General features: G+C 32.5%; 1 protein-coding gene across 2 annotated transcripts; it reads right to left on the bottom strand.

Moving 5' to 3' along the window:
- Nucleotides 1-2177: 2177 nt before the first annotated feature.
- Nucleotides 2178-18818, bottom strand: LOC129799914 (adenylate kinase isoenzyme 5). 2 transcript variants are annotated; one of them, XM_055844208.1, is made up of 8 exons: nucleotides 18757-18818; nucleotides 8914-9081; nucleotides 8333-8443; nucleotides 8111-8253; nucleotides 3331-3875; nucleotides 2896-3112; nucleotides 2667-2831; nucleotides 2178-2608 (listed from the first exon to the last, which is right to left on the bottom strand). In XM_055844208.1, exons 2-8 carry the CDS (start codon nucleotides 8972-8974, stop codon nucleotides 2249-2251), a joined length of 1602 nt encoding a protein of 533 aa, XP_055700183.1. In that variant the 5' UTR covers nucleotides 8975-9081; nucleotides 18757-18818; the 3' UTR covers nucleotides 2178-2248. The 2 variants fall into 2 exon arrangements, with proteins under 2 accessions (XP_055700183.1, XP_055700181.1); XM_055844206.1 differs by lacking the exon at nucleotides 18757-18818 and adding an exon at nucleotides 12929-13253.
- Nucleotides 18819-20987: the final 2169 nt, after the last annotated feature.

The raw sequence follows: 20987 nt of genomic DNA, 5'->3' as shown, positions 1-20987 counted from the left end.
CCGATCTCATTCTCTGTTGGTAATGGTAATGGTATCGTAACTCGTTCCAAGCTCTGCAGAACGTTAATAATTTATAAAGTAAAATTTGGATTTGGTAAATGTAATTAGGCCCTGAAGAAGATCCCATCCAGGATCCAAACGTTGGCTGAGGAAAATAAATTGAAGAACAGAAAAATAGACCGAACTCCCACCTTGACTTGCCTTTGTTAATTTTTTATTGAGTTTGTACTGCTTCACGAACATTGTTCGTTGATTTTTGTATATTGTTCGTGCATTTCTGTTTATAACAAAACTTTGCGAACAAATGACAAAATAGTACGAATTTTGTTTGTTTTGTATACGAACTTTTACGAACAAATCTTTGCAAAAGAATAAAAATTTCATTAACATTTGGGAACTTACGTAAGGTTTGCGAATCGTATAATCCACTAAAGTTTGTAAAAATTTGTAATTTCTTTACAAAAATTGTCCGTAATATGATAATTTGACAGGCGTTGTTTTGTTATTTTGCAAATATTTGTTCGTAAATATTTGTAAACACACAGGAAAATGTTCGTACAATTTTGTTATGCGTTCTGAAATTTTTTGTGTGCCTGGCGAACATTCTACGAACAAATGACAAAATTTTACTTTTAATTTATTCCTTTTCATAAATAAATTACAAAACTTGAACTTTTTTTTCTGCAAACTTTTTTTGAAAGAAAATCATAGTATATTTCGCAGAATTTTTCATGTTAAAATTTATCATGACCAATTTCTTAATGCTCTTTTAAAAGGTCTTATAAGGAGCATTTTGTGATCTAATGCTTATCCGTCTCTTATCTTTTGCTGCTTTGTAAGAGCCACTGTAACCGAACAAGGAGTTATACAAGCAGATTTTGAGAAAAAAAGATTTCTATGCTTAAAATATTATTCTTTTTTTTATAAAGTTTGTCAGTAAAAAATCAACTTTTATCAATAAGAATTGGAAAGTTATCATAAACCAGATGAAACCAAATCGACAATACTCTTACTAATTTTCCCTTTGATAAAAACATTTCACTATTTAAAATTTCACTTTTTCAAAAAAAAATCATTTAGAAATATTTGTGCGCAGCCCATGAAGATATGCAAGTAGAATAGTAGCCCTTTTGTCTTTACCAGAAGGAAAAAAGGGCTGAGAATATTGCTTTTTCGCGATTCGTATAAAAATTATGTTCAAATGTTTCTTTCGTAGAAAAATACATTGAGGGATTTTTGGAGTGTTACAAATAGGTACTTTTTGTATTTTTATCTTATAATTTCGGATTTACTAATAAGACCCCATTTAAATGAGGGTATTTTGATTCGAAATCTCCCTTTCGAAATAACAAAGCCCCAATGAACTTTAAGGCTCAAACACAAGTAGATTTTGATTCTCCAATAGTGTCTTCGATAAAAGGTAAATGGAACTCTATTTGCACAAAAAGTCGTTGAAGTTCGAGGAATTCAAATTCAATTTCGAATTTTCATACTAAATTTTCGAACATGGTTGGGAAAATTTATCAAATATCACACTAAAAAGCTGGCAAAAGAGTTACTCAGTGAATATGAAGTGATTAAATACTGGGGCAAGAACAGTAAACGTCGTTGTTCTGTTTTTTTCTGAAGACCATAACATTTTGACACTTGAGCACTTCGAAATTCGAACAGGATGTAACTTACGCCACCTTGCTAAAGTATTAAGAAGTAAGAAAGTGTCTTTTTTGGATCTTCAAATAGATTTTCGAATTTTTCAAGATCTACTTCTGTATGGAAAGGATGGTGCTATTCCAATGGAGAATGAAAAGGGAAATCTTTCTCCTCAACATTATTTTAGTACATGACAGTTCTCAAGTGCTTCTGCATTATCGACTTTTTTGTGTTGGTTTCATGTCACTTTTAATTACCTTTTAATTACCACTTTCAAGAGTTCAGAATTTTTCGAACTAAAACAGAAAGTTTGTCAGATTTTCTATTTTAGCCAAGACACACACGAGGGATTATAACAGAAAACAGAGAGCTCAGGGAGATTTCCCAAGACTCTTCAAGTGGAGTGAATTTCAAATTACCCTCCTTTAAACGGGTCCATAGGGTTCAGTTCATACAATATTTACACAGGTGTGTTTATCTACTGCCACAGATATTTACTTGATATCAATTTCCTTTTGTTTTTTCTTCTTTATAACTATTTTGAATACACAGTGTACAGTCTCTGGTAAATTCCTAGCCTAAATGTTTGACATTAATTCTAAATGTGTGAGTCTAGAGGATAATCATTTGCATCACGCAGCATCGCCCTCAAATTGGGCTTCCCATTTGGTATGTGCCCATTTAGGGGCCGCGAAATATCTTCGTGCATGCGTTGATTATCCATTTGGCCACTAATTGTGGGCACAACACCTGGTGCTGAGTTATAATCCTCCATTTCTGGATTATTGTGAGCTTGACTCCTCCGACTGGGTCCATACAATTGTCCTGTAGTCGTTGTTGTGCCACCGTATTTCTCTTGATTTCCCTGACGACCTTTATCATCGATATTCTGAATCAGTTGCCTTATAACCCTTTCGAATTCACGTGCAACTGATGGACTATCTGTATCACCATCCACCTGAAATTTTCTCATGCAAAGATCCTTTTGCTAAACTTGATAAATTAATTGTACTCACAATCGTCAGACGACCTGTACTATCTATTTGCTTAAGCATTGGCAGTGTCTTCTCCCGGAATAATTCCAGACGACGTCTAAATGAACTTACTGTATCATCGAGACGTCCCCGGCCCAATTGCAACTTTGAACAATCAAGAAGGATAATCTGAGGATTTTGCTTGAACTGCAAGACCAAGGATAATGTCAGTAAATCAGGGATTAATAGGAAATTTTCTTAAGGGTATCACCTTTTCCTCAAAGGTATTCAATTGCTCAAGATCTCTCGGATACCCATCCACGAGAATTCCCTTCTTGTCCCTCATCTTGACAAAGTTATCTTGTAGGAGTCTCTCAATGACATTATTAGACACTAGTTCACCAGCTGCTATTGCCTCCTTCACCAGGAATGCCTCTGTATTTGGCTTGGCTTCTGATTCAGCCAATGATCGGAAAAGACGACCAACACTGCCGAATAATTAACCCAAAAATTAATAAACACAACCCCTTTGAAAAAAATCTGGTAAGAATATTAAGACTCCTTCAAATGAGCATATCTTATTCTGTATAGAAATTTTAGGCCACGCCCCCTTCAAGAGGCGTGGCCTAAAATGATTTTTGGTTTCTTCTTTCTTCAAAATATGACAAACCTACGCTCATCTGACATTATGCCATAATATCTTCACCTTATATGACCCCATCCAGGATTAATTCCAATCGCCTTGACACACAGTGATGCCTTATTGCTTCCCGGACCACCAATAATGAATATAACTGGTGGTATGATGTCTAATTTCTTAATGGCACTCTCATCATACCGATGCTGGTCAGCTTCAGGTTCGTACGTGGTATCATCTACTGTAACGACCTTACTGTGACCAGGAGCAGTTTCTACACTAACTATACTGCCAGGAATTTCATTGGAGCCACGTCCCATACCTGCAATCCCATTTAGGAGGGCCTCCTGATTCTCTTGAGCACCCAAAATTTCCAATACAGCTTCACGGAAATCTTTATAGACCTCCGATGGGGATCTCTCACCATTCACCGCCAACAATAAATCACTCTGGTCAAAATAATCTGCCACTGGCATAACATTCTTGAAAAAATTCTCCAACTCCATTTTGGCCAGGGACAGCACAACATGACCCAACTTTGCACCATAATCTATTTGTTTTTGCAATACAGCTTGTCTCCAGGAAATTAATACTACTCCATTGACCACTTGAATCTGCCAAAAAGTGAAGATTTATTTAGAATAAATCCCACTTAGCAATAACTTCAAATTTTCTTAAGTGATTATTGAAAAAAATGCACAGTAATTTGGGTTTGTAAAGGAAGAGTTTGAAGCTTCGGACGACTGAAGCTTCGTACCGCAGAATTATGTCTATAATCTTGAATTTGTGGTATTATTTCATATAAAAATTGTACAGAAGAGTCTCGCTATAGGCCATCGCTCTATAGTCCACAATTTATCGACCGTTGATTTCAAACACTGATTTTATGTTAGGTTATGTTTTTTTAGTACGCGACATGCAATGTTGTCATAATTATTTTAATATTTTTGGCAAACTTAATTGAGTAGTTGTGATAATTGTGATCCATAATGAAGAGAGCAAGGACAAGTACCACAATAGCAAAGAAAGTGGAAGCCGTCGAGCAATTTCAATACTAAAAGTCGTTGATAATTTTAAAAAATTACATGGACTATAGTGCGACCCAAGTGTCAAGTCTGGAACCAAATATGGACTATAGCGAGACTCTACTGTACTTTTGTATATGATAAATTATGCTTTTTAAAAACGTTAATTTTGAAATCAAGATATATTGTAATTCTAAAAGTTTTACTGTGTTATCACACTTGCACATTAAAATTTTAATATGATTCACATTAATTGTCACTGGTGAGAGTCCAGATGTGTAATTTGTATGTTTGAATCATTTTATATTCAAAATTTGATCTATTTGTTGATAAAAAGGTAGACTTGGCCCGCAAAATTTGATATAAATTGATTTATGGCATTAATGCGAAAAATTAATGTGATTTTCTCTTTAATTTTTTAATGTGAAAAATATTTATTCTTTAGGTAAATTTAAACTTATTTTTGCAGGCCAAGTCCACTTCTTTATCAATAAATAGAAAAACCCCAAATATTAAGTGACTCAAAGACACAAACAACATATTTTGACGCTCACAAGCGACAATTAATGTGAATCACATTAAAATTTTAATGTGAAAATGTGATAACGCCGTTAAAATGATGACGATGATGAGGAAGGCTTTGAAGCTTCGGATGACGGAAGCTTCGTACTGTTCAATTATGTCTATAATCTTGAATTTGTGGCATTATTTCATTTAAAATTTGTACTTTTGTATACGTTTGATTCAGCTCTTTTGATTCTATACGTCAGATTTAGTCATTTTGAAATCAAGATGTACTGTATTTATAAGAGTCGTAAATCAATTGAGCTTAACCTCAAAAATGCCTGATTTATTTTCTGTTTTTTTTTTGTTAAATTCTGAAAGATTATATGATTTAGAATTATAGTAGCAAATTCAATCTTTTTTGAACTTTGAAAATTTTTTGCTTTCAAATTGGATAATTTGCCAAAAGTCGGACAGTACTGAAAGCCGAACACACTAAAAATCGAACACACTGTAAGTTGTACTATATGAAAGACAGTTTCAGTATTTGTGTGAATTTCTGGCGTCATATCATTTAGAAATGCTACTCTAGTAAACGCTCAGTAAGAATTTCTAATGAAGTAATTTGTATTCAAGATATAGAGGGCCAAGTTCTATTATTTCATAAATATAGAAATTCGAAAAGTCTAGGTTAATTGAGCTTAACCTCAAAAAATTCTATTAAGCGTTCTGAATTAATTGGTAAATTCTAAAATATTATAATTTAGAGATACAGTAGAGACTCGCTATAGGCCATATTTGGTTCCAGATTTGACACTTGGGTCGCACTATAGTCCATGCCATTTTCTAAAATTATCAACAACTTTTAGTATTGAAATTGCTCGACGGCTTCCACTTTCTTTGCGATTGTAGTACTTGTTCTCGGTCTCTTAATTATGGATCAAAATTATCACAACTACTCAATAAAGTTTGTCAAAAATATTAAAATAATTATAGCAACATTGCATGTCGCGTACTAGAAAACATAACCAAACTTAAAATCAGTGTTTTGAAATCAACGGTCGATAAATTGTGGACTACAGAGCGATGGCCTATAGCGGGGTTCTACTGTAGAAGGAATTCTATCTTCATTGAACATTGAATAGGAACTTTGAAATAGGATAATTTCCTAAAAGTCGGACAGCGCGGAAAGTCGGACACACTGAAAGTCAAACTATGAAAGACAGTTTCAGAAAGCAAATACATATGAAGTTGGACTGTTTCTAAAGAGTGTCTACCTTTCCAAATTTTGCCCAAAACTTCTTTTTGAGTCTGTATACACATAACCTCAAATTAGGCCTATAATGTTTGACATGATAGCTGCCAGTATACTGAAATGAAATTTGTTAATTCCTAGCCACTAAAAAGGACTCAATTATTTTGATTTTTAAAGCTTTCAACTAGTCTTTATCTGATTACCTTATTCAAAAGATTAACCTTATATTCCAAACATTTCTAGTTTTTTTTTGTTTTGTTTCTTTTTCAGTATATCGCGGTATTTTACTTATCACTTGAATTAAATGATTTAGAAGAAAAGACTTATCATTTTTATTTCAATTTTTATTTGGCCCCCGTAATCTGGGCAAAACTATTTTTGCCGGTTCTTTTTTGTTTACTAACTACAGCCTTTGTTCTACAGAACTAACTTAAATAAATAATCATAAGAAAACAATTAAAAGCCTTTAAGTGTCCAATAATTCTTTATGATTCTGCACACCTTTTAGATAAGGAAAATTTCACGTAATCGAAATTCACATCCCTTTCTTTCTCACACAATTTGCGTATGTCTATCTCTTTCTTTCGCACTCTTCTTCTTCTTTTAAATATCACAACAAATTCAATTTAGTTCGAACGAATTTTGAGTACAAAAAAGTGAGATGAAGGATACATGCAAAACGTTTAAGAATGAAAGGAATGTTAATTTTGATTTCATGAAATTTTCCAAATCTAAAAGGTATTTAGGAGACTTTAAAATTATATTTTTAAAATTATTTAAAAAAAAAACAACTATAGAGAGTCCCGGGATTTGTGCCAAATTTCGGCATTGTTAGATGCAAGAGCCAAGGACTAAAGTTTGAAATGTTATATTTTAAATTTTTGTTACTTTTTTATAAGGAGTGTTGCTTGGAACCTTGTAGACAGGTTATCGTCTTCATTTTCTCTAAAATCATTCACAATACAATTCAAATTGAATAAAAATGTAGACATAGCATTGATGGTCTATTTCGGCCACCTTCATTCTCATTAGTTCTTTGCCCTTCCGAAATTCTTCCAATACCCTTTTCCGATCAACAACTTGCTCGTCGAAGCGATATTTTTTTAATTGTATAATCGCTAGAGTATGCAAAAACTAAAAATTCATGAAAATTTTAGGAAAAAATGTGTCCGGAATTGCAAGCTGGCCGCGGAATTCGGTACACTTGCCCTAATGCAAGTTTGCTAACCATTGGGAGCTAATTTGTAAAAACATTTTGGATCCCTTACATGTATTCAAATATTCTTACCGCGATAAAAGCATTTTTTTTAATAAACTAGTGTCGAAAATTGTATAAAAAATTGTCGCCAAAAACTATTTTGCATATATTAAGGCGCTTCTATAACTTATTCGAAAGAAATCTCCTGTGCGTATGCAAATTTTCTAAGTGAATAAAGCCATTTACAGCGATTAAGTTCTGTCCCGAAAATATACATAATCATGAAACCCCATAGATCTGGATATTCTGGATATTCTCTAATTTGGATATCCTAATTTCGAGTGGCCAGATGAGAATTTTTAATGAATTTAATAATCGAATTTTAAGTTATTATATTTCGAAACATACAAAGTTTGTCAGATTATCGCTAGTGGCGCTAAGATCGTTTAAATGCAAATTCCGGAAATTCAATAGAAGAGAGGGGATCTCAGTGGCGCAATAGGCAGATGAGATCTCTGACTTGACTCTCACAGTTGTGAGTTCGAGTCCCGCCCGGTGCAAAATGTATTTTTAATCATTTGTTCTAGAAAATTGTCCCCTATTTAAAGGCCTTTACATTTTCCCATATGAAGAATTAAATCGGTTAAGTAAAATCAGAGCTACGGACACCTAAATCGAAAAAACGACAAAATCTGTCTTGCCTAAATTACGGGGCAGAACGGCAAATTGACGTCAAAAAGCATTTTCTTAAATTATTGCAAGAGAACTTGTTTTTAGCACAATCTTAAATATTTATCCGTAAAAATTACTATGCATTTTCCAACGCTTTGGTGCATATTACTACTAGTTAGATATCTGCCAAATTACCTTTTCTGTATACTCAACAACATCCCTCATTGATCGAGGGAATCCTGATACAAGATAAGCTTTAGCAGCCGGTGCCATTTTCATCTCCAGCATTAGAACTTCTGTGACTGTTTTGGACGAGAGCTGGGAGAAATCTTGCATATCTGCAATTGGCGCGCAATTGGAAAAAAGGCATGTAAATAGTCATTAAGTTAAGTAAATAACAATATGGAGGTTGTTTACCATTGCCAATTGCATATTGTTGAAGCAAATCCATCATGTTGATATGCACAACACCTCGTTTTTCCTGCATTAGTGTATCACAATGAGTTACTTTGCCACTACCTGGACCACCTACAGAAGTCCCAAGAAAAAAGTACTTTAGAGCATAATTTCCGTACAGAAGAAAATCTTCTAATTTCCCCCTTTTTCTCTCTCGAGAGAAAGACGACAAATAGAGGAAAATATACCGTGGAGAGATTCTTTCATAATTCATTAATAGCTTGGATATTGATTCTCCATTTTGCTTTTAGAAAATACAACTAGCAGTGTAGTTATATTGGTCAAGTTCGTTTCAACTTGAAATGCGCCTAATAAATATACCATGATATATGTATGTATGGAGGGTATTATTGGGTCAGCAACAAGAAAGTATAGCAACAATTTTTTACTGATAAATTTACACACAAGTTTAAAAAAAGTACCCACCAAGAAAAACAGGAAAAAAAAACACGAAAACCCTGCTCATTAATTCATTTGGGAAAGAACCTCTTGCCACGAAACTTTAAAATTATCCTTATTACACTCTAAAAGAGTTCTTTTACCTAAGACAAATATTACAGGCACTTTTGGAGGATCGAATTTTACTTTTCCAGCATTCTGCATGGGAAAATTCCCACTGAGTGGTGTATGGAGGATAGTTGATCTTCTTCTGCCTCCACCCTTCCAATCTGAACCTGGATCTTCGGCATCCTGTGCAGCAGAATTTGCTTCTGGACAAGACATTATTAGAGAGGAATTATAATTATTTCTTCCCCGAAAAAAAAACTCCATCACGAAAATGTCTCTATATCTAACATAATATCCCTGATTTTCGTGATAATGTTAAAAGGAAAAAACAACAAGGGAAAAAAAACATATACACACTTTATCGATTTGTAACTTTTTTGTTACTTCACTTTCAATGACAACGCAGTTCAACTATCCTGCGGTAATTGTTTCATTATTGATATTCCTTGTATATTGCATTCAATTGATTGCTCATCAAGTTGTATTTTGAGCCCTTTTTTGTCTTCGAACTGTGACGAAAGTTGGTGACATTGTAAAAAAAGAACACATTTAAATAACGAAGGATAGTTTAGAAATTTTGAAAAATAATTAAAATACACACTCAGAGAAAAGGGTGGTAATTAATCATGATACTCAGTCCCGGTGGTAGCCAAAATCTCAAACACCAAAAGCCCTACAAGCCGAAAATCCGAAAAGCCAAAATCCTGAAAGTCAAAAGCCCGTATGTCAAAAGCTCAAAAAGACAAAATCCCGAATAGAAAAAAGCCAAAAGCTAAAATCCCGAAAGCCAAGTTCCCGAAGACTTAGGACTCTTATACAGGCTTCAGACCTAAGGCCCTTGACAAACAAATAGTGGTTAAACTACATTTCCATCATTTTCCACTAAGTCGTCTCTCTGCTTAAGTCGTAAGTGAGTCTTGGGCATAACGCTTAGCCATATGGCCTAAAGCGGTCTTCAGATTAAAGGTTTACTCCAGTCCCCAACGGTCTCAAAATCCTAAATAGCAACCAATTTGATTGCTTTTTTTAGAATTTAAGAGGTCATTTGTCCTTAATAACCCAATACTAAATTAATTTTTTTTTAGTCAATCTTCCACTGCTGATGGATGAGGAGCAATGTGTAGTGTCAGTGAAAGTTGATGGTGTTGTATTAATATTTACAATTGTTCTCCCAGTTTTTGATGCCCTGAAGAAGGTCCCAACCAAGGATCGAAACGTCGGCCAATAAAAACATAAAGAAGAACAAGAAAGGTTTTAGACCGAAATTTCAACATCTGACTCATATCATCCTAACGGTCGACCCTCAACATTGGATTTTTTCCGAAAATCTTGATTATTGAAAAATTATAACAGTTAAGACATATGGCTAAGTCTCAGGTCTGAAGCCCGTATAACTGCTCTAATTTCTTATAAATCACGATTTTTCGGAGAAATTTAACTTAAGATTGGGTTATTAAAGATAATTAGGCTATTAGGCTCTCAAAAAGCAATAGAATTGTCCGCGATTTAGGATTTGGAGGCCTTCGAGTACTGGGCTAAACCTCTAGTCCTAATACGGGCTTCAGACCTGAGACTTAGCCATATGGCTTAACTGCTCTAATTTTTCAATAATTAAAATTTTCGGAAAAATTTAACTTAATATTGGGTTATTAAGGACAAATAACCTATTAAATTCTAAAAAAAAGCAATAAAATTTGTTGTTATTTAGGATTTTGGGACCGTCGGGAACTGGGCTAAACTTCTAGTCTGAAGACTGCTTTATTTAAAAATTATACTAAATTTAAATTCATGTTTCTTTGGATGTTTTCGTCATGAAAAATGAAGCAGCATCCGCATAACATTATAAGATTAATCGAGTTTCGGCATATGCTAAAACACCGGTAAAGTATAAATCGGTAAAGTATCGCTTCTGCTAAAGTAATCGCCAAATTTCATTTCCAGGGTTTCAGATCCGACCAAAATGACTCAAAATACCCTTGTACCAAATGGATCATCAGTGACTATTCAAGTAATTCAAATTATCGAAAACATCACGAAAACCTAATTACATGCCCTACATGTGATTAACAGAAATTTCGTAGTAGATGTCTCGCTATAAAAAATCTAATTAACCGCATTTTCATTTGCAAATTGTTATTATTAAAATCGATCGCAGGATGAAGAATAGATAGCCTAGACACACCTGAAGTATACACAGACGCAAGAAAACTGCAAAAAAGATCAGAAACGGCCAGTAGAGGAAATCTGTAACCGTATGACATTATTATATGACAAATTTCGAATTTTTATGTGGTAAATTCGGGAAAACTATTCGAAAATGCGACTCATAATAATTGCTATCATCATAATTGCTAAGAGCTTCACAGAGTTCACAGACCTCTTTGAAATAGCGATTTAATGTTAACTAGCCCTTAATGTTGTACTGGTCCGGAGTTTACCACCAAAATTTGTCACATGACATTTTCATAACGTTACAGTATTCCCCTACAGGAAATGGAACAATGGGGATCTCGCGATGGAGTGGGTAAGAACGTCAGTCAGTTCTTTGGCGAAGATATACCTGGTTCGACTATCGCAATTGTAAGGTCGAGTTCCATCCGGTACAAAGAACTAAATGCTTGGAAGAGGACATTTTCTTAAGGGATAAAAGTGATAAAATGCATCGTTTCTGCCTAAAAGATCCGAAAACCAGAAAAATTTATATTGTGGGGAAACACACCTGAGCGGTCTATTTATATATAATATTCGGAAGAGTTGTTTCAACTTTTTTATCCTAAAATTTACATGACAAAATAGTGTAAATAACTCTATTTAAGAATAAAAAAAACACTTTTTAAGAGTTAAAATAACTCGTTTTAAGAGTTAAAAGAATTCTGTTTTAGAGTTAAAATAACTTTAAAATCCCAAAATGGATTTTGCAGTTTTATATTTTTTTTTATTTTATCATTTCCTTTACAGTAGATTCTCGCTCAATCGGCTCATTTTCAATCGGGCGCAAAATTTCGTTGACCATTTTCACGTTTGATTTTAAAGCAAATTTGTTCAAATTCACTGTAGTTCTTCTTGTTTTATCATGATTCTTTATATTTGAGCGCTTTTTGTGGAATTTACAAAGGCTTTGACGCCCAAATCTATCGATAATTTGGACGACATTTTACCCCATATGCCAGATTGAGAGAGTAGAAAAAGTATAATAATTACATCGATATTCGACGAGTTAATTCAACTCGACAATAGTTTTTTTTTAGTGAATCCTAGTTGAAATCTTTTCTATTTTCCCCAGTGTACTATCTTACTTATATAAAAAATTTAATTTAAATTTTTATTTTGTTAAAATTTTATGTTTTGAATCTCTAACTGTTTATACTTTTTACTTTTTTGTGTTAAATTTTATGCAGCTTCATCTAGAAGCTTCTAAAGATAATCTTTAAGTGCTGTAAGCAAGTTTTGCTTTAATCTCTAAGCTTTTGTTTGGCTTTTGTTTTCTACAGAGATAGAGATATCAAGTTCTTTTCTTTATAAATTAAATGACTACTTCAAAAATGTTACAGTAGTTTTAAAAAATTCACGATTTTTTGTTTTAAAATTTCATACGCAGGGTTATTTCGAATTGATTTGTTTTATGTTTATCTGCAATTTATTGATAGTTTCTCATCAAAATGGTTCGAATTTAAAACAGAGCAACTTTTACACAGTTTTCCATAAATCTTAAGCAAAATCTACTTATTTGTACCACGATTTTCTCTGAGTGTATTCCAAAAATAATATATTATACTTTAAAAATCATGCCGATTTTGACCGGCTTTTTACTTGTGCAATATGTTAGAAAGGAATATTATGTCAGATAAAAATATCACTTTAAAATCATTCCTTAGTTTTGATTTATTTTTTGAATGAATCATGATTTTGGCAATGGTCTCAGAAATCAAAAAAACCAACAGGAAAGTCTATACAATAGACTAAAAATTACTATATTTTTTTTTTTTTTTCAAATAATACAATGAAAATTCAATCCCAGTTTTTCTTTAAGTGTAAGAAATCCATTCGTACCTGTGTCCAAACAAATGCCCATTATCCATTCGATACGTGATATGGTTATTTAAATTATTCCTTTCTTATGAAAAAATTGTCCTTTCCTGCGACAATTGGTATCCCTTCAATATCATACCATTCTGCAAATTTACTATCACTGAATTAACAAAATGGATTTCACTTTAAAATGATCAAAAGACATCACTCTACCTCAACAAATTGTTTCTCATAGAAATTTCCCGAACTTAAAACACCGCTTTTCCAATAAGAGAGGAAAAATCCGTTTTAAAGGCACTCTGAAAAGCGGAGTTGTTGCACGATAGAAAACTAATTCCTCACTGTCAATGTCGAAGAAAATGTGTAGCTTTTGACCACGAATACCTCTTGCATTTTTAATGAGTTCTCCTCTCTCTCCAACATACATACATGTTTCTCCATACCATATCCTCTGTCCACAGTATCGGGTCTGGCCAGGACATATTACATATATGGAATCCTCGTGTGCTTAAAGCACGAGAAAGTGTTGATGATACAAAAAAAGAGGCATTCTGCGCATGTTTTATCCCATGTTCAATCCCCCGCCATTCAAATGCGTTATATTCAGTTAAGATTTTTATTACAATTGTAGCGCGACCTAGAGTTTGATTATAATTTCCCCAATGTAGACACAGGCTAAGAGGTTTGTCTCAAGCCTTTATTATTCAATAATCCCTCAATTATCCATGATGTCTTTACTTACAACAAAAGCCACGTTTATACGCATGCAAGGGAATTTATTGAGTTATTATATTTGAAAAATTTGAAACTCTTATCGTAACTGTGTTATCACACTTGCACATTAAAATTTTAATATGATTCACATTAATTGTCGCTGGTGAGAGTCCAAATGTGTAATTTGTGTGTTTGAATCATTTGATATTCAAAATTTGATCTATTTGTTTATAAAAAGGTAGACATGGCCCGCAAAATTTGATATGAATTGATTTATAGCATTCATGCGAAAAATTAATGCGATTTCTCTTTAATTTTTTAATGTGAAAAATATTTATGCTTTAGGTAAATTTAAACTTATTTTTGCAGGCCAAGTCCACTTCTTTATAAATAAATAGAAAAACTCCAAATATTAAGTGACTCAAAGACACAAATAACATATTTGGACGATCACAAGCGACAATTAATGTGAATCACATTAAAATTTTAATGTGCAAGTGTGATAACGCCGTAAGGAACGGTAAGATCATTAAACGAATCGCGCAATATACTTAAAAATTGTAAATTTTTATTTTACTAAAAAAAATAACAATTTTAGATAAAGAATATTTCATTTCCTTCATTAGTTTTAGTGGTTAAGCGGGTTAATTGATGAGATCTTCACATAAGATGTATAGCCCAATTTGCAAAGACTTCAAAATAACAAGAAATTTTATTGTTTTACAGCAGAGGTAAGCAAGATCCGTTTGAAATCGAACAAACGTCAAAAGAGAATTGTACGTCAAGTCAAAACGCCACTTGAACAAACTCATTTTAACGTTTATTCGGTTTCAAACGAATCGCACTTACCCCTGTTTCACAGAATCTAATAGATTATTTCTATTATCACTTTACTGTTGTTAACCGCTTCTACATTATCCGCTTTTTTCTGTTGGTTTCTATCACGAATGTCTGGTGGTTTTGAAATACGGCGAAGAGCGGCGAAAAGAGACGAGACAGGAACAAACATAAAGAAATGTCAATAATACAGAAGCATTTGGGAACGGGAAAGTTCTTATAAAAAAAAAAAAACGTTCAGGAGATAGCTTTCCCTTTTTAATTTTGCAATAGAGTGGCACCATTATTCACCATTGATATCGAATTTTAAGTTAACATTTTTTTAAAAAGAAATCCTGATTAATAAGACTTCAGAGGAGTTAAGCTATAACACTAAGCGATCTTCAGACTAGAGGTTTAATCAAGTTCCGGAAGATCTCATAATTCTAAATGGTGAGCAATTTTATTGATTTTTAAAAGTCTAACAGATTATTCATCTTTAATAATCCAATCCTTAGTTAAGTTTTTCCAAAAAATCGTGATTAATAAATAAATTAGAGCAGTTAAGCCATGCCATATGGGTAAGCCTTAGGTCTAAAGTCCGTATTAGTCTTTGGTCTGTTTAGTCTAATTTCCTAAATAGCAACCAATTTTATTTGTTTTTCAGAATCTCAAAGGTCATGTGCCTTTAATAATCCAATCCTAAGTTATTCATTTTTTTCCAATAAATGTTGACAGAGTGCGGTTAAGCCATTTCGTTACGCCTCAGGTCGAAAATCCGTATTATGCCTAAAACCCATATAGCGGTCTTCAAACTAAAGGTTTAATCTCGTTGCCGAGGGTCTCAAAATCTTAAATAGGCACCAATTTTATTTCTTTTTGAGAAACTAGAAGGACATTTATCTCTAATAATCCAATCCTAAGTTAAATTTTTCCTAAAAAATCGTAATTGATAAGAAATTAGATCAGTTTTCCATATGGCTAAGCTTTAGATCAAAGACCGTATATAAGAAGTGATGACAGAGGTGTCCGGGCTCGATTCTGGCTTTCATACCATGCGCTTAATGGAAACTTACCACAATAAAAATCCACAATACAATAATATATTTTTAACTAATTAAGGTAGCGTGCCCTCACTCGACCGGGTTCCTCGACTTGACCGGTGGATCAATTTTTGAATGTTTGATGGCTTTGAAGATCTACTTCTATGATTTTTTCACTGAATAATTAACCTAATAATGTTAGATCATACCCTAAATATTATAACAAATATAAATAAATTGAATAAATAACTCTACCGATCGAGTGAGGGCACTTTACCTTCAATTAGATACTAGATTTCTGGATTAACAGATATGGTTTCCCATAGTGACTAATTTTCCCTAGTTTTCTCAGTATTATCAAATATTTTTTTTAATTTATACAATTATATATTTTAATTAATGTTATATGCACCGCAATTTACAAAGTTATATGCAAATTGTCCATTGAAATAAATCCAGGATTTATTTATTGTATAAACGTAGCCATAGAGACCCCCTCATCAAACGGGCCATCAAATCAACACAGCCAATGTTAAATGATCATGTCAAGAAAAGTGTCCACAGGACAATTTTTAATTATTCACCCTTTCAATGTCCTAGCAGAGAAAATGGTCTTGACATCGCTCAACTTTCTCATTCCCTTGTTACAATATTCATTGCTTAATATTTCACCCAAGCGCATCACTTAATAATTACAGAATTGGTAGTTAAACTTCGTAATAACACCCTCATATCAGAAAATTTTTTTTTTTTCTGAAGAAAACAGCTCCTGAGAAATTATTTAGGAAGAAATTGGTATGAGGAATTCATGTGTCTATATACAATATAGTAGCTAGTATGTTACATATATATTGTAGGGGTGTGTAGGGTTATTTAGACACTAACTGAGGCCATTTGGGCTCAAGTGTTTAGTTCATGGACAAAAGGAGACTGTTCAAAATTCTCAATATCACTTGCTAAGAATAGTTTCTCTATCAAATTCATCTTTCATGAAGACTATCACTTTCAAACACCAACGATTCTAGGATAAATTCTTTTTAAATATTTAATTAAAATGAACAAATAAAATAATGTCAATTCAGACTTAAAATAGTATCAATGTTAAAATTTTTATTCACTTTTAGAAAGCTTCAATGGTTCGTGAAACTACTTTTGAATTTAAAAGACAATTTTTAACTATATTGCTATATTTCTTCTTAATAATTATTAGATTAATCTTCTAAAGCACTTTAAAGATAAGAGGTTTAGCCCAGTACCTGAAGGTCTGGAATTTCTAAACAACAAGCAATTGCAGCGATTTTTGACTAAAAATATTCTTAAAAATATTGCTATTTAATTGAGCAATTACAACAGTTAAGACACAGGGTTGCGGTATTACTTATGGCCTGTCTTTGCTTATGGCCTTGTCGCGACTATTGTCAGAAAATATTCCAAAATCCAAAAAAAAAGTGATGTGTAATCAAAGGACATCAAATATTCTTAATTTTGTGGTTTTACTAAAGTATTTTTGTAAAAAAAAAATGATGATTTCTACTAAAATGCCATAAGTATGGGCAAACCATAAGTAATGCCATAACCGCCATAACCATATGAGCTAAGCCTTAGGTCTAAAGCCAGTTATAGTCATATTCATAACATTTTTCATATAAAATATTTACTAAAACTTTGCGAAGTCTCTTTTTGCCTAATCCTCAGATCTGCCCAGGACCTCATACGGTCTTCAGACCTGAGGTTTAGATACATGACTTAATTTAATATAGACGAGTTATTAATGGAAATTTTAACCTAGTATGATTTAATAGACGTAATTAAATCATTAGGCTATCAAAATTCATGTTAAGTAGAAATTGACGATCTACAGAAAATAGGTAAAAGGGTTAAAGCAATGTTACAATTATATTAACATTAATAAATCGATTAATACACTGAGAAAAAACAGGGGTGCTATTAACTTTTTTCCCTCATAATTTTAACACTTTTTAGGTGTAAAAATATATCAACATTTTTTAATGTTAATTTACACCTCTTGAACATTAAAAAAAGGAAACTTTAACCCCTAATACACCTAAAAAGCATAATATTTACACCGATTTCGGATCAATACAGCAGAGTAAAATAAACATTTCCAGAATGTTATTTTAACTTTTTCGGATTTCTCTCAGTGTGTCTTAATATCGTTGCAGAATAAATTAAAATCTGCCCTTTATTTTCGCTTTAAAAATTTCATGATGTTTTCATTAGTTCTAAAATCATTTAGTCAATTTATTTTTTCATGATTTACTAATAAAGTTTGAATATTTACTTCTCAAATTAAAAAAAAGGAATACTCTTCAGTTAGTCTTAATTAATTTAATTAAATTAATCAATTTATTTTGAGTTGAATAAAAAGATTTTTTTTTATTTTATGGTTTTTATATTGTAAATTTCTCAATGATCAAAATTACAGATTATGATGACCAAAGATTATCTGGCTAAAAAAAAATATTTACTTACTTGAATTATTTATTTACATGGTTTAATTAATTACTGACAAAATAACCGATTTTTGTTGTTAGCAAAAGTTATTTTACTACCCAATCCCCAATAAAAGTCTGTTGGGAATTCCTTATCATTCGATATTTTTTAGCTGTGATTCTTTCACAGTCACAGCTATTGTAATGTTGTTCATGCAGTGAATTCGTTCATTTCATTCATGTTAAACATTCAAAAAATAAGTAGCTGCCAAAATTGACTCACAGGTAATTTCGGCGACTCAGAATATAAGTCGAACAACTCGATTTTTTACAAAAATCGTTTTTTTTTTCGCTTTATGAATACTTCTTTATACCCTCTACCTTCCCTGTGAATATTATACTTGAAAAATAATTATTTTCAAAGTTAGAGATTTTAAATCCCAAAAATCCTATACTCTGCATGTAAAATCTCAGCTTCAAATTTAAAAAAAATCCTCCTGTAAAATTTTCCTACTGTGAGTTATTCGTTTCCTATTCTGAGGGATCAACTTAACAAGCCGTACTACACTATCTCTGGTAACTAAGATTTCTTAATTGTTTTAACTTGTAAACATTTTTTATTTCTATTTCTAGTATATTGTAAGTTTGATAGGAGCATAATATTAAATGTAACACAGTAACTTTGAATTTTGTACCAGAATTTCATTAAGAAACCGATGAGAAACCGTTTTTGATTACTTTTTCCATGTATATCTTCTAATATAAGAGAAATTCGCATAAAATATTAGGAAATAAAATATGGATATGATAAAGATTGACTTACCAAATGATCCCCAGAAGACCCCATGTCAATATCTCCAACATGTAGCTCTATCTATGCGCAATTTCACTTGAAAATAAGAAAGAAAATCATAGTCCTAATACGTAAAATAACTTACTGCAATGTCGGATAAGTTGAAAATTTCAATATTAGATATCTTCCAAGGCTTCAAGTTTTTCGCAATAAGATAAATTAACCTAATTCAAAACCTGCTCCAAATGGAATTTTTTCGCTACTCCAAATGGAAACGTCATTGTTTTCATGATAAATACAGTACTAAATTATTATATTAGATGAGATCATATATTCTGTCAGTAGAAGAAGTAAAAAGTTTGGAGTGGTATATCTCAGCTCCTGATGAACATAATTGGATGAGTGAACTATTGTTGGAAAGCTTGGTTCATTAGCTTTCAGAATCTGGTATATGTAATTGGCTATGGGTAAATCATGGTCATCCAGAACCATTTATGTCGAAGAAGACACTTTTTGCAGCGTAATTTTTGACCATCTACTGCTGGGACCAGGAGTGACCCACAATTCTCGCACTTGGACTGTTCGTTAGAGGAACTCAAAGGGTATAATTTGTGGAAGAAACCTTTTTTTGGACGTCTTACTTTTGTTTATTCATCGACTTTTGCAAGAATTTTAACATTTTACACGCAAGGAAAAAATTACAAAAATCCTAAAAGAGTGGTTTCTGGAGGGGAAGGATAGACGTGGGGATGAAATTGATATGATATTTGGATTCCTTGGATCAACTTATGGGGGAGTACTTAGAACATTCCAAGTCGATATCTTCATTAGTTTGTCCAGAAAATGAGATAGAAGGATTTCTGTCATTTTTTTCTATGCCTATAAAATGTTAAAATTCTTGCAAAAGTCGATGAATAAAAAAAAGTAAGACGTCCAAAAAAAAAGTTTCTTCCACAAATTATACCCTTTGAGTTCCTCTAACGAACAGTCCAAGTGCGAGAATTGTGGGTCACTCCTGGTCCCAGCAGTAGATGGTCAAAAATTACGCTGCAAAAAGTGTCTTCTTCGACATAAATGGTTCTGGATGACCATGATTTACCCATAGCCAATTACATATACCAGATTCTGAAAGCTAATGAACCAAGCTTTCCAACAATAGTTCACTCATCCAATTATGTTCATCAGGAGCTGAGATATACCACTCCAAACTTTTTACCTCTTCTACTGACAGAATATATGATCTCATCTAATATTTATATATTTTTTATACCATAGTTTCATTATTTAGTTAATTTTGCCCCAAATAAAGCAAAAATCCATTCATATTCACAAATTTTAATTTGTTAATTTCTCAGAAAAATTAAAAGTGTACCTTTTCACCATCGAATTTTTTTATCGATTGACCTTTTCCAATGAAAAACACAATGAGGTGACTGTTTATTGGTTTTGTTTAACATTTATGTCACATTTCTGACTAATTTTAGTTAAATTAAGTGCTAATCTTTATTGTAAACGATACATGAAGTTTTCAAATGAAATAATTACCTATTTCGTGAACAAAAAGGGTTTTTCTGAAAAGTCTGCAAATGCTTCAATAGGAAACCCCGGAAATATGATTTTTTTTCGGGAAATTTTCTTATTGTTTTAGATGGGAAAGGAAAAAAGATCAGAAATAAGAACAAATCCTGCACTCAAGAGCAATTCAACAAGGTTTTGGAAGCCTTTCGTCGCGGTTTCACTTACACTGTTTGTCTCTAATTAGAAACTTTCCCTTGTCTCCATTTGGAGTAATTTGTTTCCAATAGAAGCATTTTACACTCGCGTATTTTTCTTGTATTTAAGAAGATTTCAAATTATATCTAAAGAATTTTCTGTAAACAGTAATATTCCAGAAAAGTCAAGGAGCAAATTTATGTAATTCTCTTCAGAAAAAATATGAACTTAGTGTTGAATCTTCTGTTAAAGTTAAAGCGTCTGGAAATGGTTTTGAATTAGGACATTTACCCTACGTTCTTTTATTTCGAATTGATCTAGAAAGTTGAATAATAAACTATTCGAACTAGTCCATCACACTTGTCATGGTATGCTACCCCTTAGTGAGGAGTACTTTATCCATATTTCCTTTAGGCCTTTACTAAGATTAAGTTAGACTATTATGTAGAAAGTATCAAAAATATTCTTCGTCTTCTTTTAAACATCACAACAAATTCAATTTAGCTCAATCGAATTTGGATGTAATGGCCCTGGCGGACCTTTTAGAT

The sequence above is a fragment of the Phlebotomus papatasi genome, chromosome 1 (assembly GCF_024763615.1).
Source record: "Phlebotomus papatasi isolate M1 chromosome 1, Ppap_2.1, whole genome shotgun sequence".
In the NCBI taxonomy this organism is placed as follows: domain Eukaryota; kingdom Metazoa; phylum Arthropoda; class Insecta; order Diptera; family Psychodidae; genus Phlebotomus; species Phlebotomus papatasi.
This window is presented reverse-complemented; position numbering and strand designations above follow the sequence as displayed.